General features: G+C 40.1%; 4 protein-coding genes across 9 annotated transcripts in view; 3 read left to right on the top strand and 1 right to left on the bottom strand.

Moving 5' to 3' along the window:
- Positions 1-12,949, bottom strand: part of inppl1b (inositol polyphosphate phosphatase-like 1b) — a 28,809-nt gene extending 15,860 nt beyond the window's left edge. The window contains exons 1-2 of one of the 2 annotated variants that reach the window (XM_020080392.2): positions 12,811-12,949; positions 213-1,270 (exon numbers count right to left, since the gene is read on the bottom strand). In XM_020080392.2, the coding sequence (XP_019935951.2) occupies positions 213-349 (137 nt within the window). In that variant the 5' untranslated portion in view covers positions 350-1,270; positions 12,811-12,949. Of the gene's footprint in view, positions 1-212; positions 6,416-12,810 lie in introns of those variants that run through there. The other variant, XM_020080401.2, reaches the window with a different exon arrangement.
- arr3b (arrestin 3b, retinal (X-arrestin)) lies at positions 6,557-11,966 on the top strand. Of its 2 annotated transcripts, none has more exons than XM_069532043.1 (16): positions 6,557-6,661; positions 6,822-6,855; positions 8,155-8,185; positions 8,342-8,402; positions 8,498-8,542; positions 8,628-8,821; positions 8,973-9,032; positions 9,133-9,209; positions 9,346-9,481; positions 9,574-9,658; positions 9,824-9,896; positions 10,136-10,273; positions 10,425-10,502; positions 10,601-10,624; positions 10,714-11,036; positions 11,506-11,966. In XM_069532043.1, exons 2-15 carry the CDS (start codon positions 6,848-6,850, stop codon positions 10,811-10,813), a joined length of 1,110 nt encoding a protein of 369 aa, XP_069388144.1. In that variant the 5' UTR covers positions 6,557-6,661; positions 6,822-6,847; the 3' UTR covers positions 10,814-11,036; positions 11,506-11,966. The 2 variants fall into 2 exon arrangements, with proteins under 2 accessions (XP_069388144.1, XP_069388145.1); XM_069532044.1 differs by having other exon boundaries at positions 11,503-11,966.
- rab41 (RAB41, member RAS oncogene family) lies at positions 12,926-20,180 on the top strand. Of its 4 annotated transcripts, none has more exons than XM_020080463.2 (8): positions 12,926-13,067; positions 14,174-14,232; positions 14,833-14,886; positions 15,769-15,874; positions 16,189-16,300; positions 17,203-17,296; positions 17,986-18,052; positions 18,199-20,180. In XM_020080463.2, exons 1-8 carry the CDS (start codon positions 12,989-12,991, stop codon positions 18,261-18,263), a joined length of 636 nt encoding a protein of 211 aa, XP_019936022.1. In that variant the 5' UTR covers positions 12,926-12,988; the 3' UTR covers positions 18,264-20,180. The 4 variants fall into 4 exon arrangements, with proteins under 4 accessions (XP_019936022.1, XP_019936005.1, XP_019936014.1 ...); XM_020080446.2 differs by lacking the exon at positions 17,203-17,296 and adding an exon at positions 16,734-16,827; XM_020080455.2 differs by lacking the exon at positions 15,769-15,874 and adding an exon at positions 15,190-15,295.
- A 1,668-nt stretch (positions 20,181-21,848) lies between these two features.
- Positions 21,849-26,612, top strand: stard14 (START domain containing 14). Its single transcript, XM_020084853.2, has 6 exons — positions 21,849-22,239; positions 22,322-22,469; positions 23,257-23,360; positions 23,566-23,683; positions 23,767-23,819; positions 24,887-26,612. Exons 1-6 carry the CDS (start codon positions 22,060-22,062, stop codon positions 25,091-25,093), a joined length of 810 nt encoding a protein of 269 aa, XP_019940412.1. The 5' UTR covers positions 21,849-22,059; the 3' UTR covers positions 25,094-26,612.
- Positions 26,613-26,836: the final 224 nt, after the last annotated feature.

The raw sequence follows: 26,836 nt of genomic DNA, 5'->3' as shown, positions 1-26,836 counted from the left end.
TTCTGGAGAGAAGGGAGTCAGTTTTTAAGGTTTAGATTCACACATCACCAATTAAAGCTGCATCACTTAAATAACCAGCTCAGAGGTTCTCACACAGAATGTGCCATCTAATAGATCATGATAGTTTAAAGTGACTCATATAGGCAATGACGTTTGGTTGTGATAGGTACCATAACCTGGCTGTAGGTGTGTGTGTGTGTGTGTGTACTCACAGCAGGCACAATGCGTAGGCTCCTGGCACAGACTCGCTGTCTCTCACTAGGTAGCTGCCATCCCTCCCTGCCCGTGCCAGCAAGTCCTCTGCGTGCACGCGGCTGATGTCGCGATGATACCATGCCGCCGTCGCCATGGCAATCAATGTTGAGTGATACGGTCATAAAAGTCATCCACATGAGTTGATGAACCTGACACCATTCTATTCAAGTGTTTATGTCTGCCATGGTCTTTTTCTTCATGATCAAAGTGTCAAACCCAACTCGTCTGTATCAGCTGGCATTTCCTGTGCACCTATTGGCTCCTGTTGGGTCACACATCCTGTTGCATCGTGGGAGGAAAGAAGCTTCCAGCTGATGGTGAGATTAGTCCACTGTTACAACACCCTGCTTCTTGGCAGAAGCTCCAGTCCACCTTTCTGATGATACCCTCCAGTGCTGAGACCCTGCTTCAGTTTTTGGTTGCAGTTTTCTGCACCGAGGTGGGTGTGTTGCTCCAACAAACACAGACCATCACAGCAGTGCGGGGGGGGGTCGACAGGAGGTAGAGGAAAAACAGCAAGAGTCTGAATGAAGCAGTCAGCCCTGAGGCTATGACGCTGCCTCTAGCTTAACCACAAACACAAGCTCTCCTCTTGTCCCCAAACAAAAGCCCCACATGCAAACAACTGGAAAAGAAGAACTAAGACGGCAAAATAAACAAATGGAGCCACACACACGGCTCCCACACAGGCACGCAGCAGAGACAGAAACACAGCAGATGGAACTCAGTCAGCACTAAAACCAGACAGGCATGCAACAGAAACCAGACTAATTCAAATGATTTCTCAGCTCTGTAGCCATATAAGGGAAAAGGAACACCCTCCAAAGAAAGTTCAGCTGATGACTGCAGTTGTCTTTGCCTCTTCCAGGCCCAGATTCCACTCAGATGGTGCCTGGTTGGATGTGGGCTAATCCAGGGGTCTCACTTTCATGCTGGATGTTTGTGTGCTGGCGCGTGTGTCTTGTCAGAAGAGTCCCGTCCGCACTGGCGTGGTCTCCAGCGGTTCTTCACAGTGCTGTCAGAGCAGAGGGAGGGAGCAGAGAGGAAGAGGACAACCCCGTAAGAGCACAGCACAGACAGAGGAAGTGACTCGACATTCCAGATGGCGGACACAGCCAGGAGAATTCTTGCGAGGGGCTCAACTTCACCACCAGTGTGTGAAACAGCAGACTGCTTCCTTTTTCTCTCCCTCTCCCCACTCGTCTATTTTCTTCTGCCTCCCTCAGCCCCTGCCCTGTCTCTCTCCTCAAATTCCAAACAGAACACATAACTTTCCACTCTCAGGTGAGAGGCTAATCCTCAGTTTCTTTCTAGTTTTTGTTTTATTATCTTTACTTCCAGATGTTTCAACCCATGGCAGTAATATTTACGTTCTTCCACCCTCTCTTTCTCCTGTCCCAACCTATTTCCTTTTGTCACCCTCCCTAAACTTCCCACCCTCTCTGGCTCACTCAACCCTTGCAGGAAAATGCAGTCTCCATATGGTTATGATCATCCCCAACTTTCTTATTTTTGTCCTCGTAGAAACTTCGCCCATTATTCAGCCCTCCTACTTCCCTCCTTCTCCATTAGTTGGAACATGTAAGTCTGTGGGAAGCCGTTTGGTCCCATATTTGCTGTTCTGCCTCTCACTGCGCCGCAGAAATGTGCCGACCACCAACCGCAGCCCCCATAAAACAAACAGACGCAGCCGTCCCCCAACTGATGATGCATCTTCTTGACTCAATCTCAAGCTCTAATCACTTCTTCTTGCTACGTGCTCGCTGCAACATATAATTGGAAAATACGCAAATATTTACCATTGAGGCTGTACAGCAGTAGTTTGAGCTAAATGCTAACGTCAAAATGCTCATGGTGAAAATGAGAACATGCTGATGTTTAGCAAGGATGTTTGGTCACCATCTTACTTGAGTGTGTTACCTTAGGTGATCCTCAAAGTGTTAACAAGTAGAGTCCCACAGACGTGGAGTTTGAGGGGCAGACGCAGATGCCAAGAATAGGGAGCAAAACATTTCTGATACCAATTCATCGTCCAACTTTAACATACATATAGAAAGTGTTCGGTAATTTACAATTTAACCACAAAGGAAAAATAAATATGAATTTAGAGTCCAACCATATTTTTTTCATAAACATATCAATATACATGCATCATTTTTACATTGTTAATCCTGTAGAAGTTCATACCGCTGCATATCGGAAAAACACAGATACTCATATCGGTTGATGTTATCAGCAAACCGATATATACCAACCCTTGCAACATCAACTCATAAAACAAACCTGGGGCTGAAAAACATTTGTAGTCAAATCAGCTTTTTTCAATTCACATAAATAAATTAACGGAATGTTTAGTTACTTTAAACTGATGAAGATTAAGCTGGATGAAGAGGTGTTGTATTATTAATATTAAACAACACGTTCATGAATAGATAATTATATATTAAAGGCCAAACAGCACCAAAGGCCATGCTAATATACAGTATATATAAGAAAATAAAGATAGTGATTAGATAAATATGGAGATGATTTATAATATAGAGTGAAGTCAACGTCCACCAGACCACAGGTGGCATTCTAAAAAATAAAATAAAAAATATGGATTGAAATCTAAGGAGTTTTACAAACTGAACTTAAAAATGAACAACAATGTCCTGCAGCTAATTGAAGCTGTAGAATTGTGTTTTCAAAAGCAGCAACACAATCCCCTTGTGAGCCAGGTAAGGAAAAAGAAATGGGTGGTGATGACCATGTGTTTGTAACAGTTATGGCAGCAGGCCATCAAAGTTACAGCATCACTTGAGTTGAGTTAGCGCTGCTAAAAATACATCTGGCTAAAGGTCACATGTGAGTTGCAGATTATAACAGACAGAAGCAGGTAACACCCTTGTTTATATGGGTACATTCATAATTCAGTTCACTAAAAACATTGCTGCTTAAGAGCCTTGTTTAAGTTTATGCTGAAAGAAAAACCTCACATAAGGAAACTCTGACTGGCTCAGCACCTAATAGAGTTTGTTCCTGTGAGCAACAAACACAGCATCACTGCCTTAATTTAGCTACACAGCAAACAGTGTGCTGTTAAGAAGTGGTAATACCGTGGTTCTGTAATGCACTGAGACAAGTCAGCGGTCCTGACAGTGTTGACTCTCCACATATAGTGCTCGGCTAAAATGGCAGCAGATTAACTGTAAGGGGCTTATGAGACTGTATGTAACCCTGTGCGGCTAAAACTGGAGAAAAAACTCTGGAGAGACAGTTCATCGTGAAGATGAGATTACCTTTGTTTTTTTAGTGGCTTCATCCTGGACATGCAAAAATACAATTCTATGTGAACAGTCCAAACGCACAAAGATATACACCTGTGTGCAGTACGCACATATCTGACAGTGACACAGTGATGGATCTGAATTGTTAATGACTTAATAAAACATCTGAATGGATTAAAATCATATACATACAATTAGACTATGACACATATTCTAACAGATGTATTGCACTGATTCACCAGTGGTCCCTGTGACTTTTTAATGTCATTAACAAGTCACAGGGGATTGAATGAGGGGGAGGCAAGTTACATTACCTTTCATTCATCCACTTCAAACTCATACATTAACACTAACCTGGCTTTAGCCCAAGATACCTGTGAATAAATGAATCAATACACAATGAGTATTCCTGGCAGAGTGTTTCAGTTGATTTCATGTGATCTAAATGACAAAGCAACCAATGAAACAATTACAACTAGATAGGCAGCCCCATTTCCCTACTTCCACTCAGATGGGGGGTTTTGGCCCAGTGAAGCGAGTAAAGGTATCAGAATGAGTGTAAGTGCTGAAGAATACAGAATACACAGGATACAGAAAACAGAAGCATTCATTTTATGCAAAACTGTGCAAGGTTCTTTTTTTAGGATCTTGACAACAAAGTGGCATGAAGAGCAGTTGCTACTGACTTTGGGTAGACGTGACATGGAGAGGCATCGTATTCATCTGCATTATTACCTTCACCAAGGAGGTTATGTTTAATCCGCATTTGTCTGGTTGTTTGTTACTTGGCAGGATTATGAAGTAAAACTTTTCAACCGATTTATGTGAATCTTAGTTGTGTGGTGGGGCAGGACCAAAGGAACAACTGACTAAATCCTGGAGTGGGTCTGGATAAAGAAGAGGATCCAGGATTTTAGATTTTATTTTCTTTAATGTGGATAGGGTGTTTGCTTTGGCGAAGGTATCAACTCTCTGATTGTCTTCCTGGTGTTTTTATATAGAAAGCCCAAACAGGAGAGATAGCTGTGATTTCTACTAAAAGTAAAGTAACTCCATATGTAAACCTTTATAAAACTGTCCATTTAAAGCTGAATGATAAAAAGAAAATCAAACAGACAAACTTCAAACTCAAAACTCAAACCTCAGGAACATTAAAAAACTCACACAAATGCCATTGATACATAGGCCACAAAACTAAGTAATAGTTGAATTTATGTGTTGTATAAAAAAAGACGTGTTGTTTAAACTGGCGTATTAACAGAAGAGTGGGATTTATTGGAAAAGCCTGAACACTATCAGTTTTCAGTCTAGTCAGTCAAACCGTTTGTTTGACCATTTTCTGCCCAAACTGCAGTGGTGATTTGGATGTTACATAAAAGCCTCATGTTTCTCATAAGGGAGCCACTGCCCCCACATCTCATCACCCTTTCTAAAGCAACTGTTTGCTTGACTTTCTCATAACGGTGCACAAGAGAATTAAGATGTTTTCCTTCACTGATACAAATATTAAAGTTGTACATGTGAGTGTAAAGCTACAGGTTATATGCAGAGCACTAATGCACAATGATTGGGAAAGCAGCTTGAATAGTTTAGACTGCTTAGCTTTGTATTTGCCTGTTAAGTCCCGGCTGATGATCCGGCGGAGTGATGTGCAGCAGTGAACCTGTCTGGGCAGCTTTAAACAGATCTCATACCTTGTCCCCATATGACAGTTGAACACAGGCCAAACAGGAACATCCGCCAATCTAATTAATTATCTTTTACTGCCAAGGTGTGACAATCCACAGAATCCATCAGTCAGCTCCCTCATTAATCAATCAATTACACTTGGCTGAGGGGGTGTGCAGATCCTCCACTGATCCACCACACACAGATTTACTTCTTTAGCTGTGCGCCAAGTCAGAGGCTTTGACCTCCGAAGATCACTGACATTGGATGTGGATAACACACAATAGAAGCCTGGTATTTCATTAGAGTTTATGGTAAAGCCAATATTTTAATCCAGTCTATTATACTGAAAACTGAACATGGATCAGCCACCAGAGTGTCATTGATGCTACTAATTTGCCGTATTAACCTCAGTCACAACAATAAACAGAAGAAGCAACAAGCGTAATGGTTTTGTAATTAACTTGATACTTCCTCGTAAAGCCTTGATGCACAGCAGTAAGTCAGCGGGTCACTTAGATTTCTGTAAACCTGCCATTAGCACAGATTGTGGAAGGCTTGGCAGAGCAGCCATCTGTCGCCCGGGCTACCAAAATCCAACTAATACCACTCTTCTCGTCTCTAAGCTTCAAGAAAGGATTTCCTTGCACATTCACACATAGTCTTTTCATAAGACAATGTTTTCGCCTCAGTGAGGTATTTTTAAATTTCCAAGCTTGGAAATCAGTTAAATAAGTACTTCATTATGGCTCTTTATGATAGAGTCACTAAAGTAGCCACTCAATTTTTATATCTTGGAGAAATATTTCCCCTCCAGGTCTCCTAATGTTAGTGGACAGTTCTATTAGTTGTTTATAAATCCGGTTTTTTGAAAAAACTCTTTTTTTCATGCATTAATTTAGAAAATGAGTATGCACTTGATGTTTTGTTGCAGTGTTCAGAATCGGCCCAGGTTAAGTAACGTTGAACGTGTCTTTGGGGTGATTTTATTCATGTGATAATTAAATCCTGGTTCCAACAATAATTACAGGAAAACATGGAGGATGGTGTGTGTGGCATATGTACTAGAAAATTACAGATGAAACCAAAATCCAACAGAGGCCAAGTGCCTGAGGGAGTTTGTGTCCAGGTCTTGGCCTGTTTACTTCACTCCATATGTGTATTACCCCCTCTAACACTCACACTGCCCACACCTCCCCGAGCTTATTCCTCTGAAGTCACATACACACAGTATTTTTACACACGCCCCCGGACCAAAGCAGTAGTGTTCTAACGAATTAATCAGATTTTCTCTAAAACAGCCTTCTTTGAGGAGCTGTATAAGCTGAAGGGAGGGCTCCTGGGTTGGAAGGTCATAGTATAAAAGCCAAGAGGAGGCAGTGATTGGCACTTACACAAACTACACACTGTCAACAGTGACGGATTACAGCAGGCATCAGAGCAGATCCACTGACAGAACCGAGAGCTCGGTAAGTTTCTCTCGCTTATTTTATAACCTTTTGAAAATGCCTCTTTAAAATGCTACAATAAACTGATATTGAAAGATAAAATATAACCTCTGCATCTAATTGTCTTAGTTTTATCAGTATAACATGTTTTGATAACGTTTTTTAACTTTATTATTTGCAGACTGGATCTATAACTTTGCCATCAACATGTCAAAGTGAGTATAAAGGATATCTATTTAATTTAGCAACTATCCTGACAAAGTAACATATTTAGTTCAGAGGTTAACTTCAATAATTCCAGTTATTAAAAGGTGTTAAAATGCCACAAAAGGCAAAAAATATAGGTGTATAGGTGAATACTATTGAACACCACTGCAACTATGATATTTTATGCTGCAAAAAAATTCTAACTAAGTGGTATTGATTTCTTGAAAGATCTTGCAGCAGTAAGTGAATTTAAAATACAACTTTGATTATTTGTAATTAAACTGTGTTTTGATATGCAAGTAATTTAATCAAACAAGAGATGTTCGTAATTCCTTCACAAGAAACATGCAAAGCAGCTTTGCTGCAACAATTCAACATCTTGGCACAGAAATGCAGCATCTGTGTGATTCCTCAAACACTTGAGTCTGCAAGGACATGGATCAATCCTGATTAAAAAGGATTGTTTGGATTTGATCTTGGAGGAGCGGTTTACAGGTCAAAAGAAAAGTTTTAATTGGATTACTTGGCACAGACCAACACCACTGAGGATTACGTGTTAGTTTATGGTCACATAGATCAACGGGCCTAAGCTCGCAAGTTTATGTAATCCTAAAATCATTGAGAAAAACACTCAATATTCTGAGATATTGATTAAAAACTGTCGCAGGATGACTTTTTTTTGAGTTTTGCAAGAACACTCCACAGCACCATGCATTGAATTTCTAAGAAATGGTTTCATGTTGAGAAAAACTGGACAATATTAATTAGAATGTTACTAATAATTATGTACAGACTCACAAAAACAAGTCTTATGTCCAGCTGCTTTTCCATCCTTAGCACTAATCCATTCTTACATGAGTGGGGAGTGAGGGCACTGATTGGGGGGGTGGGGTTTATCCTATCATTTGAATTGACTTTAGATTTGATTCAACTTTATTGTCATTGCACAGCATGCAGTATATTTGAGTATAGAGACAATTAAATAATAATAGATAGTAAAATACACTCAGATAAAATGAATACTCTCAGATATTTACAGAATTGGTAATTGTAGGTCCAAGTGTTAACTAATGACACCCGTGGTAGGTTGTGGGTGAATCAAATAAAATCATGACATAAGACAACTTTAGAAATTGAAAAAAAAGAGCTAGAATTATTGTAATAAATTAAGGCCGTAAGAAGAGCACTACGGGGGGACATTTTGACTTTTTTTGTTTCTAGCAAGTAGGTTTAGTTTGTTATATATGTGATAAAAATTGTGAAATTATATTCTGATTCACTATATTTTCCTTTTTCCCTCTTTCCAGGGTATTTAAGAAGACCAGCGGCAATGGACATGTAAGTGGCCTGTATAATATAGTCATTACAGGGCACCCTTTAGGTCTAGGGAGGAGTGCAGTTTGTGTGTAGCTCTTCCAACTCCTAGAAATAACTTTCAAACTCTTGTAACCTTAGCGTGGGAGTGACTGTTTTCTGCTTTTCTCTTCCTCTCAGATTGCTCTGTACTTGGGGAAGAGAGACTTTGTGGACCATGTGGATTCAGTGGATGTAGTTGGTGTGTGGCACAGTATCTGCATTGCATCCTTACATACGTACATATATGTTCATCGCTATGAAATCTAACACTGTTGACTCATCTCTCATTCGCAGATGGGATAGTTAAAGTGGACCCTTCTGGTCTTGACGGAAGAAAAGGTACTTTCATCTTATCTGCTGTAAATGGTGAAGGTTATAAGTCCTGTATTTACACAACCGAGACTAATGTGACTTTCCATTGTAGTATATGTCTACCTCGCTTGTGCCTTCCGCTATGGAAGCGAAGAGTTGGATGTCATTGGGCTGTCCTTCAGGAGAGACATCTGGATACAGCGCGTTCAGGTGTATCCACCTACAGGTGAGAGCGCAACCAAAACCCCAATGCAGGAATCGCTCATGAAGAAAGTTGGGGAGCAAGGATGTCCCTTCTCCTTCCAGGTGAGGAGGAATTATTTCACTCTTTACGTAACATATCAAATCCCTCCTGTCCTTCGCTCTAGTGTTACATTGATCAACAACACACCGTTACGTCACCTTTACTTTCAAGTCATTTTCATTCATCAGTGTACCTCGTCTTTTCTTGTTTCAGATGCCAACAAATCTCCCGTGCTCAGTTGCCTTGCAGCCTGCGCCAAACGATTCTGGCAAGGTACGATTACGGTTCATTTTTAAAAATGTCTTTTCATTTTTTCTTATACGCAATGTTAAATGTTTGCCAGGTAAGTTATTAAGGTTTTGTTATGTTGTAGGCCTGTGGCGTGGACTTTGAGGTTAAAGCATACCTTGCCAACGCACCTAACAGTCCAGATGAAGTAGTTGAAAAGAAGTAAGTATGTCCACAGTCCAACCAAACTGTCGGCTGAATCCTGGCATTCTTCTTCTGCATTCTTAAACTATATGAGAATAAAGGACATAGGGAGAACAAACCCTGACCATGTTTTTTTGTTTTTATCTTTTCTTAGGGACACTTGCCGCCTGATGATTCGTAAAATACAGTTTGCACCGGCTAACAACAAGCCCGGACCCAAGGCTGAAATTTCCAAACAGTTCATGATGTCTGACAAACCAGTTCACTTGGAGGCCTCCATTGAAAAAGAGGTACATTTGATTGTAGAAACTGTATTTTTGGCATTACATGGATTATATAATGATTGTTTAACTATTCTAAATGACATCCTTTCTCTTTTTAGCTGTATTACCATGGAGATCCAATCACCATCAAAGTAAAAATCAACAACGAAACCACTAAGGTTGTGAAGAAAATCAAAGTCTCAGGTGAGTAGCAAGGAAAGAAATTTAAACTCGACTGGAGTTGAATTTTTACTGAATTGTGTTTGTGTAGTTCAGAAGAAAGAGAGAGAATATGAGTGCATATGTAAAGTATATATGTTCAAGTCACAGAGTTTGTAGTAATGCAGAACTGTTTTTCATTCTTTTTAGTTGAGCAGCTAACGAATGTGGTCCTCTACTCATCTGACACTTACACCAAGGCAATTTCTACTGAGGAGTTTGGGTGAGGCTCTCTTTGTATCAGATTAGCAAAACTCCAGGTTTACTTTGATCAATTTAAGAAAATGTATTCCTTTAAAATTATTCTCACATCCACATATCCCTAAATTGTGCGTACTGCTATTACTGAGGGGAAAAGCATTTGTCATTTTTATATTACATTTAAAAATATGGTTTAAGAAAAAAGTAAACCCATGCAAATAATGACTTTTAAGTTAAACATGCATTCACTGCTTTACACAGAGAGACAGTTAACTCCAACTCTACACTGGAGAAGTCCTTCCAGATCACCCCCCTGCTGGCCAGCAACACGGAGAAGCGCGGTATCGCAGTGGACGGGCGGCTAAAAGACGAGGACACCAACCTCGCCTCCACCACCCTGTAAGTCACCGTCGTGAAAGGGCTTACAGTGAGCCCCCGACAGGTTTTCATCCTCTTATTGAGTGGAGGGGATACAACTCCACCATGGTCATCCACTTATCATGTCTAATCCTCAAGCTCTAAAACGTTAACTATTCCTGTCACCTCGCAGGAGTCAAGGAGATAAGGAGATGCAGGGAATCATTGTCTCCTACAAAGTCAGGGTGAATCTGATGGTGTCCGGCGGAGGGTACGTTTTAACTGAATAAACACATATTCATTCACATACATATTATGTAAAATGGTGTCCACTGATGATTAATTTAATATTATTCTCTCTCACCAAAGCCTGCTGGGTGGCCTAACAGCAAGGTAGATACCGATTTGACTTCATTTGTGATAATGTTTTATTTAAGTGAAGAATATATTAATGATTGTACTTTTTATCGTTTAATTTTCAGCGATGTCACTGTGGAGCTTCCTCTGTGTCTGATGTCCCCAAAACCAGCAGGTGAGTGCAGTATTTTAACCAAAGAAACTTCACTCGAACTCTTACTCTAATTAATCTGATTGATATGTTTTTATTATGTCTTCCCTTTTTATCCATTCATTGCATGTCATCGCTGTCTAATGAGCAGAAGTGTAAGTATACAAGTCACTGAGAAAACAAATGTATTCACCTGTAGCCTTGATGTTTGTGACATGCTGCTGATACATCTCTCCTCTGTGTTTGTTTTTGTTTTATGAACAACAGCAAATTGGATTAACGGCCTCTTTAGTTCAGGTGAGGTCACCTCAGATTCAGAGCGTTTTACAGTGTTGATTTTTTCAAGGGCCACAACGTGACTCATCTCTATGAAACATCTACTTGATTTAAACACTTTTGTCAATACAGTCAACAGATTGTGAGACGCGATGGCCCTGATTTTAGATCCAGCTCATGACACATATCGTCAATACAATCAACAGACTGTTAGATGTGATGGCCCTTGAATGAGTGAACTGTTTCACCTTATGATCCCATTAAACTGTGAAATATTCAATTTGGATGATTAAGATACTTCTCCAGTAGCTTCTAATAGCAGCATGTATACTACTTAATAGCTAGTACTATATTTGCATTTGATATATAGTCAACAATATCAATATGCAAAAGCTAATTTTGCACAATGTGACCTGCTTTTCCCTTAGCTACATATAAAAGTAGATGGTGTAATGTTGGACCTACATAATCGATTGTTTCTTGCCAGCAGGACAGACATCACAATCGAGTCCGTAAAGGTATGAGATGACCAACAAGGAAAATCACTTCTCTGTCAGAACACAAGGAACTCAACACCAAAGAAGAGAATTACTTATTTCCCTGGCACATGAACATGTCAATTAGGAGCACTCTATCAACTGAAAAGGAGTCTAAACTCTGTGTGACATTGCGCTGAATGCGATTGTAGCATAGAATTAAACATGTGTTGTACTTTTTTTTTCTTTTTTGAGAGGAAATGTCCCATAGCATAGATATTAGACTTTTCCCTCAATGTGTCATGGATACTGACGGTGCAGAGATCGATTTATTGTTGATGTTTATTGCTGTATTATTAGAGCCATGAATTATTTTTACTGAATTTGCAGCCCTGGGACAAATACCCCACAAATACTTTTACTTGTATCACTCTTTATAGAAGAGAGAAGGAAATAAACACATTGTTTCCCTCAAGTAGTCGCTTATCTTTCTCCATTTCACTCAGTCATTTTATGCCAAGTCTTATATTTAGTGACACTGAGAACTGCAGTGCATCAACAAAGGGATTTGTTAGAAAATATATACTGTTTAATAATTTCATGAACAAAAGTGAAAGCATAATTAAAACTAAAACATACATTTCTCATAAAATGGTTCTTTTCCATACACAGGCCCAATGTATATAATTTTTGTTGGGATGAGGCACATACACTCAGGGAAACACAGGCATTGCTCTGAAAAGTTGCACCAAGTTTTTAGCCTCCTGTGAATCATAGCCTAACAATAATGTGAATGTGAGTTCTTCAGTGATTTAGAGAGGTTTCCTCTCCATCTGTTCCTTGCTTTTTAGTTAAATTTCATTTCAGACTCATCGATCCATTTTTAAATAAAACATAAAATTAATAAATGATGAAATAGGGGAAAATGATAGAAATACAGTCAACAAATAATGAAATGCATATAGACAAGTTAGTGTAGTGTAGAATGAAAAAACATGTGGCTACTTGTCCATGTTGGACGCTTGAGCATGATCCTGGACGCATCATTACAGTCCACCTAGAGCTCTATCAGTTATGCATCTCTATAGCCTTTCTTTTTGCCTCTACATCTTTTATAAACAGACACTACACACGCCATCTTGCACAAATTCTAGTAAAAGCTCTGCAGCTAAATCTGAGTGATCTCACTGGGCCAAAGTAAAACTCCAGCACCACAATATGAGCCAATATTTACTCTTTGATTCTGGCTAAAAACTGTGGAAATATCAAGCTAAATAAATAAATCATGCTCCATAGTTTGACATAAAATGAGACTGTACCTTGCTAGTTGTTTATATCTTTCGGCTGTGGCCTCTTGGTGGCGCTGTTTCCCTCTTGCTTGTGGAAGAAAACAATAGCGCTGCCCTGAGCAGGAGAAAGATACACTATTCGCTCCTCTCCGCTCCGGACGCATCGTTAGCCAGGCTAGCAGAGTAGCTGTTTATTTTTTTTGCCAAAATGTCAACCACGACCGGCGGCGGGGAGTTCGGCAACCCTCTACGAAAGTTCAAGCTCGTCTTTCTGGGCGAACAGAGCGGTGAGTCGGGGGACGAAGCACCCGAAGTGTCGCCGGGATGTGAGGAGAGTTTGGAGAAGTGGCTAAGATGGGCTAACTAGCTTCTCCGGGTTAGCTAGCAGCTAGCTCTCTCTGAGGCCGAAGCCAAACGTTCAAACACGCAAAAGTAGATGATGACACTTCGGTCTGAACGACGTGTTTACGACAGTGGACGGTGACATAGTTACTGTGGACATTACGTTTCCTCTCGTTGGGGATGATGTCATTGCTAAGCTAGCTAGTAGTAAAATGTTAAGCTAGTCAAACACCGTGCTTTTCGTCTTTTCGATGAATGGCCACAACGAGTAATATTGACGTTTTATACAATTTCCACTTTATCTTCACGTTGTTTCGTTGTCACTTTAAATAAAAGCACACGGTCCTCAGTCGGGCCACCAGCCTGTGATGCACCGACTTCATCCCACTGACGCAAATGTAGCCGGCTAACTACTTTTAGCTAGCAGTTAGCCGTGTCAAGCTTCAAGACGCCGACTGTCGCTTATATTGTCGTTCGCTGCGTAATTGAAACCGCAAAATTGTTGTAACTGGTGGGTTTGTTTTCTACACAAGGCGTCTCATTGAAGGTGAAGGGAATCGAGCTTATCCTCGTCGCCAGTGTAGCGCAGTTCAACTCACTAGCTGTTAGCACCGGACGGAGGCACCTTGCAGAGCCACGTCGGCCGGTGGGTCCAGACCAGTCGGCCTTCCCCCCCCCCGGAACATTTGTCACTAGTTCACAGGGACTTAAACCCACATCAGCTAATCGTGGTAGTGTTGTAGGGTTGTGTGTAACATGGCGGGGACGCTACTTTAATGTCGAAACACATGAGAGAAGTGAAGCTCTTTTCTTTTTCCATATTTGTGTGGCTCCACCCATACTGCCAGCTCAGCGTGTGGGTTCAGCGTCCACAGTACAACAGTGAATGAACTCACCACGTCACTGAGTCATGTTGATTTTCCTCTCTCTCTCTCCCTCTGTTACAAAATCAGTGTGGGTGCATGTGGGTGTTTGTTCTAGACAGTACATTTAACTGAACTGTGAATATTAGATTTTTTTTTAAAAGTTGCCTGTCATTGTGTTTGCACAGTTGGGAAGACCTCGCTCATCACCAGGTTTATGTATGACAGCTTCGACAACACCTATCAGGTAAAGATATAGGTTCTGCACAATATGACATGGTATGATTAATGTAAATGGATTAAAAGCCCTCTATCATAAGAGAGGTTGTGACTTGTAGATATCAGCACTGCCCTCCCAATTCATTCTCAGTGTTCGGGATTGATTAATTTATGATTATAGATGATTCAGTTACATCAGATAAATATAATTGTTGTGTAAATTCCACATTAAAGGTTTATTTTTAACACAATAACATTTGGACCAAAGACTTGTTTTCCTTGGCCAAGGCAAAACCATAAAAATATGATAAATATAGCTCTATAGATGTTTGGGTCTACATGTTATGGTTATATTTGCATGATATTTAGCTTAGATGTGCTTGTATAGAGAGAAAAGCATCAAATATAAAGATTAATTTTGGAATTTTACATTTTAGTATATTAAATCAAAATTGTGATTTGATTGAAAGTTTTTATTTTACAATCCGGCCCTGAACCTGATTTAGAGATGATTTTTCCATGATCCTTTAGTTCTTTCTTATTTGTCTGTACATAATGTTTACAAAACAGTTGTATTATCCAAGTGTATTAAATGTAATAATGATTTAATGGAATTATTTTATTACAGGCAACAATTGGCATTGACTTTTTGTCAAAAACCATGTACCTAGAAGATCGCACGGTAAGCTTTGTGTTTTCTTGTAATTCTCATCATTACCATTACCATAGTTTTAAACCAGCTTGAAAACTTTCATCTGCTTTATATGCAGTAGCCACCATGTATTTCCCTTTCACCATTTCACATTGTGTTTTGACATTATCCTAGATTTGACCATTCATTTTGTTACACATGTGATCATGTTTTTAGTTCCCATTGTTTTCATTTTCATTCAAGTTTTTGTTTTCCTTCCATCCCCTGGCTGGGTCATGAAATCTCCCTCGCGCCCACTCCCAATTGCCACATTCATTTTGAGACTGGCCACAGATTCGGCTGCAGCTCTGGGACACAGCCGGACAGGAACGCTTCCGCAGCCTCATCCCCAGTTACATCCGCGACTCAGCTGCTGCTGTGGTGGTTTATGATATAGCCAGTAGGTATCAGAGCCTCACCTCCTTGTCCCTCACTTAATGTATGAGAAGGCATAGAAGAGCATTTGCTAGTCTGACAAACCCCACTGGACAGTAAAATGATGATATACTCCTGACTGTATCAGCCATGATGATGCTGTTTTCTTCAGCAGTGTCCAGGGGGGTCTGTGCTTTCTAAATGCTGTCACATACGAGGTTGTTGGAAAGAAATGAATAATGGAAAATATCCTCTGAATCAGCCTCAACAATGACTCGGCATGGCCTCTTTTTACATGTCTTATTTGCATAACCCTGGTCATCTATGACCCCGCCGCATTTGAGTGACTCGCCATTCCGCCATAAAACACCATTTTCATCTCCACCGCTTGGCTTGCAGTTCTTTTATGTCTGTCCCATTTTCTGTTTCCTTGTCCTGCCTTTCCTCTCTTTATCTCCACCTCCTTGTCCTTCTCTTATCTTCCGTTCCAATCCTCAGGTCCGGCTCCAGCTTTGGGACACTGCTGGACAGGAGCGTTTTCGTAGCCTAATTCCCAGCTACATCCGTGACTCTACCATTGCTGTGGTTGTTTATGACATCACCAGTGAGTCAGGGCTGTGCTCTTTCAGTCGGTGTCTTTAGCTAGATGATGCAATATTGGCATGGTTTATATGTTATGTGTTCCTGCCAATAACCTTCAAAATGTCTAAGTATTTCTTTTTCAATCTTCTCTCCTGATCCTTTTGCTTACTAACATATCTCTTTGAGCTTCTCTTACACAAGATGCTTTGATGTTTAATGGAGACTTCTAATTGCTTGTGCACACTTTTAACTAAAACTAATATATCAAATGTTCTATTTTTTGCGGGGCTACACAGATTTGTGATGTACAATAATTTTGTGTTTTTGCATTCACAGATCTAAATTCATTCCAGCAAACCTCAAAGTGGATCGACGATGTTAGAACAGAGAGAGGAAGTGATGTCATTATCATGCTTGTTGGGAACAAAACAGACTTGGCGGATAAAAGGTACAAGGTTGTGTGAGATGTATGAATGATTCTTATTTACTCATTACGTTTACAAAGATTGATATTTAGATATTCATTTTATAATTCTTTGAGGATAAGAAAATAGGTAGCATCAAGTATTTTAGTATATAAACTCTGCCAATGCCTGGAATCCCACTTTTCTTCCCTTCAGTGCATCTCATCCAATTTTGACTTTTATCATCCTTCTGTACTTTTGCATACTTCAGTGACTTTAAGTACTTTTCTTCATATTTTTATTTCACATAATTTTGATCTTATTTCAGCTTTTTTTTTCTCCTTTGCATTATGTTTTTTGTTCTCTTTCCTGGTCTGTTCTCTCCATGTCATCTTGATTTTTATTTTTTTGTGTGTTTCCCCTCAACACCACACTGAACACCACTCCCTCCCCCTCCCTTCCCGGGGACCATGGCAGGCAAGTTTCTGTTGAGGCGGCAGAGAGGAAAGCTCGTGAGCTCAATGTGATGTACATAGAGACCAGTGCCAAGGCTGGCTATAACGTCAAACAGGTTGGTGTCTAGCAACAGCAGCAGGTGTAATACTGACAAGTTTCCAGCACAGGTCATAACGTTCTGTAGGTCAGGGAGGTGCAGCTGTGACATCTCCTCCATGTATTCATTATATGGATCAGTGGCTGGTGAATGGATGAATGAGTGACCTCGGGGTTGGATTGGCTGCTGCCTCATCTTCCTTCGTCTTCCTCTGTATCTGTCTGTGTTAGAACTAAACTAACCTCTCTCTTTTTCACCCAAAACAAGATCCTGTGCTGAGCTCTCTTTGTTTCTCTCTCTCATCCATCTCCTCTTGGCCTGTCCTCTTGACAATGTTTCTTTCCACATCTGTCTATCCGTCCATCTTCCCCCCTTCTGCTTTTACCTGAGCAGACAGATCACCACGGAGGAGGGCGAGCAGAGAGCTAAGGAACTGAATGTCATGTTCATTGAAACCAGCGCAAAGACTGGCTACAATGTCAAACAGGTAGAGATTCTGCTCTCTCAGGGTAATTGAGCTGATTCTGACCACAAAGTCTACACTTAACTCCTTCCGCCTCCTTTTTCCCCTCCAATGGCATCATGACGTCGTCTTAGCATTCTCAGTGTCAGATGTGTTTTCCCTCCACAGGTTTATCGGTTCACTCGTTCTGCACAAGTTTACTGCTTCTCTCAGTTTTGATCTCTTTTGAACTTATATTTTTGTCTGATTCACTGCAAATTCTGCAGCTTTAAGAATGTTTCTGTGAATGTAATGGATTTGGTCTGTGGAGGATGTTGGCACGGCAACCTTCACTTTCATGCTCTTATTTCACCTCAGCAATGTCAGTTACAATTTGTGTCACTGCTTCAACTGCTTCTTGTGTTTGTGTCTTACCTGTGATAAAATAAAACATGATTTAGGAGTGACCACTCTCTGTCTGTACCATGTAGATTGATATTGACAGTAGGGCTGGTTGATATGATATATATTGTAAATCAAAAACATTTTCTGTACTAAAAGTGGGGGTTATGTTATATTTGAAAATTACAGGAAACTTACTATGGGGACGTAACATCAAGCTATCAAATAATGAATTTGCATGCTGCATAATAGATTTGAAGCATATCATCCACCCCTATTTGAAAGCATTTTACTTTATATCCCATCTCAACTGTATTATCTTTGTTTTGCAGCTGTTCCGTCGTGTTGCTGCCGCATTGCCAGGGATGGATAGCACACCAGAGAAAAGCAAAGAGGACAGTATCCTTTTTAAAGAAGTGACTCTTAGTTTCCTGTGCAGAGCAGAAAGAATATTCAGTTAAGATTGCAACTTGATAGCGCTGCAGAAAATGTTGAAGTGAAATTTGCACATTCATCTGATATATTGCTTAACCAAGTCGTCTCAGTGATCGACATCAAACTGGAGAAACAGCCAGAGATGACTGTCACCGAGAGCAGCTGCTCATGCTAGTACACCTCACCCCCAACCCGCCTGTGTCCTCCCCACCAACAGCTTGTCTCTCAGTGGCCACTCTCCCCACCCATGGCTCATTGCCATTGGGATGGAGGACCTGTCTTTTTTTCCCTTTTCAACTCAGTGACTTTTCAGAGTATCCGTGTGGATGTGCATTACTGTATTGAAGCAGATTATCCGGGGAAAAAAGTGTTTCAAAAGTAAACGTTTAAAACAAGGAATAAGTTAAATGATATGTTGAGATTTTCATCCAGTTGCATGGCATTATATAGGACAGCCGGCCGTCATAGCTAACCGCTCATGAGTTATTGCACAGTTCCGAATCTTAGTGCTGTTACTCTTGTCATTGTTGTAAAGTAAAACTGCTTGGGGTTATTTTAATGACTCTGCAAGGTTGAGTTATCAGCCCGTTGTATTTAACTTTTTTTGATTTAATTATCTGAGATACTATATGTCTCAGATATCTTTTTTTATACTTTGTCTTATTTTGAGGAAGAAGAGACAGGATCTTACCGGTGAAATAACGTCATTGTTAATCATCATGTTACCACACTTGGCTTAAATGAACCCTCTTGATTGAAGAGGGTTAATGGTCCATTCATTAGCTATCATTTATATCTAAAATATCTGTTAGCTTATACTGACTAATAAAACGGCATGTTAGCAGACCAAATTTGTATGATTTGAGGCCATATTTAAAAGGTGGCTGTAAAAGGGATGTGTAACCAAGTTATATAAATTTTTATTTTAAAGGCAATCCATCCCAAACTCATTAGAATGGCTACTAACTTTCAATTATCTGCTTTAAAACTACAGCGACGGCCTTTCCTATGTTAAATAGGCTACACGCATACTAACACGGCTGAGTTTTCAGTCATTAGATGCCCCCAAGGTTTGAAAAAATAAAAATAAAAAAAAGAGCCAGTGTTCAGTTTTCACTTTGTAGGTAATGACATACCCACCATCTCATTGATCATTTGTGTTGTCGATTACACTATTGCAAGAACATGCAGCATGCTCACCATGCAGGATTTATATGGATAAGAACACAGATGCCTTGCTTGTTTGTTCACCAACGTTGTGCACTGAATCAAGCCACAATATTGTACAATATAAAAGAAGCCTGCTGACTGGTTCATGGCTTCACATGTTGTTTTGTAGAGCTGGTAGATAGAGAGTTTGTCCTCAGATTCAGCCGACGCTTACTGACAACCTTGCTGTAAAAAGTGCAGAGAAAGTTAGTCGCAGTAACCTTTTTGCTGTATTGCTATTGCCTGTGCAAGACTGTTGGGTTTTTGTGTTTATTTATTTTGTAACTTGGACATAAAGATAACATTGTACGCTCGACCAAAAGTGCTGACACGCATGGACAAAGTTTATTTTATTTATATTTTTGCGTGTCTGCTGCGACCCCACCTAAAGACGACATTGAGGCCTGGTAATGTTTCGTTTTTCGTCACGCTGCAAAGAATCACATGTTTGTGTAGTCAGTAGTTTGGTTTACAGTCGCAGGTAGAGGCGGCACCGTCTCCAGGCACACACACACTCACACACACACTCACACACAACACAAACAACTAACTGGTCATAGCACAACAAAAGACACTGGTCGTTTTGCTGTAGCTTGTTTTGAGATGTCGGCATTTTAAAAATGGATTTAAAAATTAATTAATTACATTAAACAACCATTTTAACATGAGCAGCTCTTCTATTACTTCGTCACTGATTAAATACTCAGCTTTGTGCTCTTCTGAATTGTGTCTGTCCATTTGAAATATGCTGTCTACTCGTGTTTAGCAACGTTTGTGTGAATAATGTACTATTACTATCTGATGTATAAAAAGGAGAGTTAATGAAACACAAGTGTAGACCTATCACGTGGAATTAAATAAAGATATTTCACCAAAACATCAACATCTGTCACCCCTGTCTTTGTGAAGCACAGTTCAAAAGGTACTATCACATACTGATTATATGGTATCAGGTTTATGGCACATTCATGATTCATGACTTATTTTGGATGTGGTAGATCGATAAACATCTACATGTTCTTGTCTGTCGGTACAGTAAATGACACAGCACCTGAATCGAAGCCAAGTAAGTTGTGTGTCAATGCAAACAGGACTCACTACTCAAATGGCAAAACACCGGTGTTGAGTGTTCCAATAGAAAGGTGTGGCCAAGTATGAGCATGAGGTTACATCACATTGATGCAGCCACGACTAAACAAAACTATTTGGTGACTGTGACTTAGCAATCATGTTTTAAATAAGTTACTAACTTCAAATTAATTTCAGTCTAAGAGGAAGCAGACAGGTCACCGGTGATTTGGTCTTATTGTGCTGCTATTGTGGAACATTTATAGTTGTGATGAGCCTCTGGAGCCATCAACACAGAGCGGTTCACACCAACCCACACCCTGCCGCAGCCCACAGTGATCAGCCCACGCGTGTCTCTGTTTCACTTTGTCACAGCTCAGGCCCAAAGCAGCAGTATGAAACTGTCAGTGCATTCACCACTGTCTGAGTAATCAGAAAAATGAGTTCCCAGCTGGGGAGATTCACATAACTCCACCTCAAGTCAGAACAATAACTCAGAAAATGTTGGTACACAAGTTACCGTGTTCCACTTATGAACCAATGACCAGCATTTTACAACCAGCCTTACACAGCAGCTGCTCATGTGAACCGGTGAAATGTTTACTTGAGAGTACGTTCATCTCATAAACACCTGACACCAAACGTTTCAGCCAATACAGAAGTTTTTATGATAAACTTTAATTTATTTATATGCCTGTCACGTGATGCTTATGCCAATTGTCTACATATCACACTAAAGCATATTGCTGTAAAGACGGAGGAAAAACAGGTGACCGGTTATCTCAATTTCCTCATCACATAATATACATATATATATATATATATATATAGTTATTTGTCTCAGGACCTCTATTGAAGGGTATCTATCATTCATTATTTGAAATAAAGCCCTTTTGCTTTCAGAAGTAAAGGTGATATACATGTACAACCCATTTTGTTTAGAGACAGATAGATAGATAGACTGATAGATAGATAGATAGACTGATAGACAGATAGATAGACTGATAGATAGATAGATAGACTGATAGATAGATAGACTGATAGATAGATAGATAGATAGATAGACTGATAGATAGATAGATAGATAGATAGATAGATAGATAGACTGATAGACTGATAGATAGATAGACTGATAGATAGATAGATAGATAGATAGATAGATAGATAGATAGATAGATAGAATGATGGACAGACAGACAGACAGACAGACAGATAGATAGATAGATAGATAGATAGATAGATAGATAGATAGATAGATAGATAGATAGATAGATAGATAGATAGACTATGGATATGCCTTCATAATTTCCCATATTCTTTATTTTTCTTGTTTAAATGTTTTCCTTCATTCATGATATATATATATATATATATATTTGCTATATTTCCTCATTGGTTTTGTATGTTTAAACTCTTCTCTCCGGTGGGGGCGGGGCTCACCTGCCCCGTGCGCACACCTGCACCCCGGAAGTGTTGTGACGTCGGCAGCGTTGAAGGCAAGGCTCAGGAATTCAGCGCAAAAAAATCCTGCTCGACCTGATCGACGACCAGCTCACATTTATCAGGCCCGCATCCCCACACAGGCTTCAGTCCGCCGGGTCACTCTCACTCCGAGCACAGCAGGTGGTTGTTGGGAGTCTCTCTCTCTGTGGATTTGCTCTCAGTGTTAAGTTAAGTAAAGTTTGAATTGGAAGATGTCCGCGCGGAGTCTTTTACCAGACGAGGCGGTGTTCGCTGACTTCAAGCAGCACTGCCTCTCCACGGACAGCTGCTGGCTGAACAAGTACAGCAACTCCAACAACGACATGCAGGTGTGGGTGGAACAGCCTTCGTCAAAGAAAGGGAAAGACGTCCCCAAAATCCACAAGATCAAGGTGAGTCCCGGCTCCAGCTCCAGCTCGACTCTCTGGGCCGCGTGTCGTCCACTTCACCCGTGTTTCCCTGCGTGTGTTTCAGTGCAAGATGACCATCAAGGACGTGTCCGCCGACACCATGTACGACGTCCTCCACGACGGCCAGTACCGCAAGAAGTGGGACCCCACCATGCTGGAGAGCTGCGACATCGCCCGGCTCTCTGCTAACGCTGATGTGGGCTACTTCGCATGTGAGGACTCCTCTTATCTGTGTCACATTCCTCTGATGTGCTGAATTAACCCACAGACAGTGAAGGCCTCACCTGACACTACATGCATCCAAACTTTAAACAGGAAAAGTGATTTTTGAGTCATTTATTCAAAGGATTGGATCCATAACTGAATACACATAAAATATCAAGTTGTATCTGTTTAAATCACGTTGATTTAGATGATTAGTTTAGTTCTTTTGTTTGTGTAGGTTTTCCTTAATCTTGTTAAAGGCAGTGGATGTCTCACTTTATTAATCCCTATAAGAATAATTGTTATTTGTGAATACGGGCTATAGGAATACACATTTAGTTCCTTTGTTTAAAACTATTATTAATATGGAACTATAGCTGTATTTCTGCATTTTAAGGCTGAAGTAGTGCTATCCATTCATTTGACCTCATTCTTGAAACAATAACTAAAGTGACTACGCCTCCTCTTTTCTTTAAGCATCAAGTTCATTATACAAATCATGTTTAATTATAAATAATGGACTAAAATTGATTTAATTTGAGTGAAAACACAATTTTCATTTCACCAAACACTTCTCAGTGTATTAATAGTTTCAAACTATTTATTTTCTCATATCCGTCCATGGTGGTTTTTAACAACTTCGCCAGGGATGAAAGTGAGCAGCGCCCCCCCGACTGTCATATTTATTGCCACAACAAGGATGCACTTGCTGACTCTGAGGTTGTGATCGTGCTGAACCAGTGAAGGAGAGTTTCACACAGATTTGTATGTTGTTGTTTTTTTCTCTTTCTTTAGGGGTTTGTCCAAATCCCATAAAGAACCGAGATGTGGTGACGCTGCGTTCGTGGCAGGTGAAGGATGACGAGTACATTATCGTTAACTTCTCAGTCAAACACCCGGTAAACTAGCCCCTACACCCCGACACCTCCACACCCACACACCCAGCCACATGGCAACCACTGTCTCTACATGTTCCATTGTACAACGTTTTGTTTGCACTGATTTATTACATTTTATGCATTTTAAATAGCTTTTTTCTATCTTCAAACAAACAAGATTTTATTCCCCTCCATTATTTTGAAACCTCTTCTGATTCCATCACAGAAATACCCTCCGCGCAGCGACCTTGTCAGGGCCATTTCCATCCTCACTGGCTATTACATCAAGCCCACAGGACCCAACAGCTGTATCTTCATATACCTTTCACAAGCCGACCCCAAAGGTAAGACCACGTCCCACAACAACAATTGCTGGGTTATTTTCAGAGCAGTTTCTAAAGGTTGCTGTCTCATCTCTCTGCTCTAGGTTCTCTTCCAAAGTGGGTGGTTAACAAAGCATCTCAAGTCCTCGCTCCACGGGTATGTAACGTTACACAGCCGTGTAAAAAATTAGATTTACGATTTGGTTAAAATAACATGGATTGTGTATCCATGAGGTGAACGTGTGCAAGAGGCGCGTGAACGTAAGGGAGTGAGGGTTTCGTGTGTCTTTAAGGGACAATGGTAACCATAGAAACAGATATAAGGGCCTGTCCCAGTAAGGTTGCTGACAAAGGATTATCTCAGATCCTTCGCCGTGGCTCGCTCCCTCCTGGCAGAACTTGTTCTCCAGGTTTCATACACACTGCGCAAATTGAAACTATTTAGACGTAAGTGCGTTTGTGTGGAACTGCCACTGAGCCTGAGGCCTTTGACAAGACAGAAGCATTGAACTTTACCAACTGGAAACTGATTTCTATGAATAAAACAAATGGCAAGAACACACAACTTTGGTGTGAACTTGTTGGTTTCAAACTTAAACTTGTTGTCTAATTTAGTTTTTTAAAATTAGTAACAAAGGCATATTAAAACATGGCTTCACACTAAAAACAAGCATATTTAACAACTTAAATAACATACCAGAAACCTTTTAAAGTAAATGATAAATGCAAAATTATGGGATAGCTTGATCCTATTTACGAATTAGTTTAAATATCAGATGGAAAAATGTTTAAGGCTCCACAGGATGATAACCAGGGGAAAATAAATCAAATAATAAATGAATACTTAATATGTAATCATACTTATTTTTTTGCAAATTAACTAAAAAGATCAAATGTTAGTTGTGATAAGAGATTCTTGAGGCAAAAACTCGACAGTTTCGATCACCATCTTTTACACCATCTTAAAGCCTTTGTTCAAATGTCGACAGCATAAATATGACTCATTCAGTTTATTTATTGTGTTTCAGTGTTAGAGTTCATTATTGCGTCAGAGCTGTAAATAGATTCTCACAATTGCTGTGTATCTACTCAACCATTTAATCAGTTACAAGCATTTAGCAGCTTTATCTCCAGCGTTGTTGACTGAGATTGAAGGTGTGGAGTGACCCTCATTGTCAGACCGCAGCCCCGTCGATAATCATACCCTCTCCCACCTTCTCCCAGGTGATGAAGAGTGTACACAAGGCGGGAAAGAACTACCCCGAGTGGAAGCAGCAGAATTCCCCCGACCAGAAGCCCTGGCTGAACCCCGAGCAGAACACGCTGCCCATGATGGACCCTGCCGAGCTGTCGATACAGCGAGCCAACTCGCTGGAGAACGTGGACGAGAGCTCCAAGTTGGACGCGCAGGACAGCGAGGACAGCAGTTAAATCGAAGTGAAAGAAGGAAGGACGGGTGGCCAGGAAGGAGCGAGTGGAGGATGGACTGAATATCCTCATGAAAACAAAAAGACTTGAGACCTTCTACTGTGTGACTTCGCCCTGATCCTCCAGTTTCCACAACACAGTGCCGTTTGGGATGAGCATGAAGTACAAAGTGTTTACAGTCATCTTAACAGTAGGAAGTGAGGACAGATCAGGTTGCCATTCACCTCAGTCTATGTTGAACTAAGCTAAACATGTCTCCAGTATCTTTACAGCAGGTGTTACAGGTGTTGGGGTTTGAATGTTGGCCTGGTGGCAGCTTTACATTTACAATGGCGTCTCTGTCGGGGCCTTGTACAGTCGCATCTACGTAACATGTGCACGAACACATTTTTAAATTAGAGAAAATTGAGTAACCTTTAATGAAGGACTAAAATGGAAGTAAGATGAAGTACTGTCATCAGTGAAAGTGAAGTGAAATGCCTAAATTTCTAACGCCACAATTGCTCGTTAAAAAACTATTTACATCATCTTTTTATTAGAAGTCATCAAAATTGTTGTATCCTGAACTGAGCTCACGTATAATAGTAACTTTAGTTTTGTTAAATCACGTTATTATTGTTGGTTACAGTTGGAAACCGGCTTCATGCTAATAATAATAATAATGAAAAAGAGCTCGGAGCATCGACCGTGAATCTGAAGAACAATCTTTTTTTGGGGGGGGGGGGGGCGCCTAATCCAAAACAAATTAACCCTCGCTGTCATTACGCTTTCCACTGATATTGTTTTTTTAAATGTGAATTTTATTGTTAAACACATACTTAATTTTATTTAGTCATGATAAGTAATGAAGAGTAATTATGCTCCATCCTCTTTATGTAAGACAGGAGGGCTGTGTGAAGGTTCATTGTGATGTGCAATTATAGTGTATTTATTGTAATTCCTATATAAGTTATACAGACTGTAGACTTGCATTAACACTCAAGAATAGGATCAGCAGTTGATCTGTGAGAATAAAAATGTAGTCGGGTTGTATTAACACGTAAAATGTAAATAACTTTGCATTTTTGACAGTTAAATATCACTTTACCTGAAGGCCTGTGATTTTTATGTATTTATTTGAAGTTACTCTAACCTCAGATACGGCCATGTTGGAGAAATGATGCAGGGGTGTCCAGAGATCGTTTAGTTTTTGCTTAAGTTAAATTGATTGATTTGATTTGATTTTTTTCCTCACCTCACATGGTTGACATGCTTTGGTAATCACTGTCATGGGCTGCATTCCTGTCAAAGCGACAGTCAGTTTCAAGAGAAACTAGCTCCTGACGTGGAACAAGCCAAGCCACTTGTCTCAGAACAAACCAGTTGATTTCCAGCCCCTTTTCAAGCTCTTCAAGAACACAAAGACAAAGTTTACTAGAGTTCAAGACATTGTCTTTTACTTGTCAATGTTAACTTCTTTCATAAAAAAGGATTTTAAAAAACTTGTTTGTTTCATGATGTCAAGTAAAAGATTTTTGATGGATACTTTATTGATTCCGAGGGAAATTTAAAGCAATATTCTTCAGCTTCAAAATTAGTGTGATGTAACACTGACTTGGAAAATAGAGAATGATGATGCTGTAACTTTGGTGAGTGGTTACGACCTCCTGTGGAAAGTGGAACTGACCAATGGTTGCAGTTTAATTTCTAGAAAGTGGTAATGCTGAACTAGTTTAGGTCAAAAAACTTACAAATCATAAAAACCAG

Source organism: Paralichthys olivaceus, chromosome 9 (assembly GCF_024713975.1).
Source record: "Paralichthys olivaceus isolate ysfri-2021 chromosome 9, ASM2471397v2, whole genome shotgun sequence".
Classification (NCBI taxonomy): domain Eukaryota; kingdom Metazoa; phylum Chordata; class Actinopteri; order Pleuronectiformes; family Paralichthyidae; genus Paralichthys; species Paralichthys olivaceus.
This window is presented reverse-complemented; position numbering and strand designations above follow the sequence as displayed.

What these genes read in the sequence shown, in the direction of transcription:
- rab41 (XM_020080463.2), top strand. Translation starts at nt 12,989, where the DNA reads ATGTCAACCACGACCGGCGGCGGGGAGTTCGGCAACCCTCTACGAAAG. An exon ending in ACAGACTTGGCGGATAAAAG is followed by an intron (nt 16,301 to 17,202) that starts GTACAAGGTTGT and finishes TTACCTGAGCAG; the next exon opens with ACAGATCACCACGGAGGAGG. An exon ending in CTGGCTACAATGTCAAACAG is followed by an intron (nt 17,297 to 17,985) that starts GTAGAGATTCTG and finishes TTTGTTTTGCAG; the next exon opens with CTGTTCCGTCGTGTTGCTGC.
- stard14 (XM_020084853.2), top strand. Translation starts at nt 22,060, where the DNA reads ATGTCCGCGCGGAGTCTTTTACCAGACGAGGCGGTGTTCGCTGACTTC. An exon ending in CCAAAATCCACAAGATCAAG is followed by an intron (nt 22,240 to 22,321) that starts GTGAGTCCCGGC and finishes CGTGTGTTTCAG; the next exon opens with TGCAAGATGACCATCAAGGA. An exon ending in CTCAAGTCCTCGCTCCACGG is followed by an intron (nt 23,820 to 24,886) that starts GTATGTAACGTT and finishes ACCTTCTCCCAG; the next exon opens with GTGATGAAGAGTGTACACAA.
- arr3b (XM_069532043.1), top strand. An exon ending in CGCCAAACGATTCTGGCAAG is followed by an intron (nt 9,033 to 9,132) that starts GTACGATTACGG and finishes GTTATGTTGTAG; the next exon opens with GCCTGTGGCGTGGACTTTGA. An exon ending in CTGATGGTGTCCGGCGGAGG is followed by an intron (nt 10,503 to 10,600) that starts GTACGTTTTAAC and finishes CTCTCACCAAAG; the next exon opens with CCTGCTGGGTGGCCTAACAG.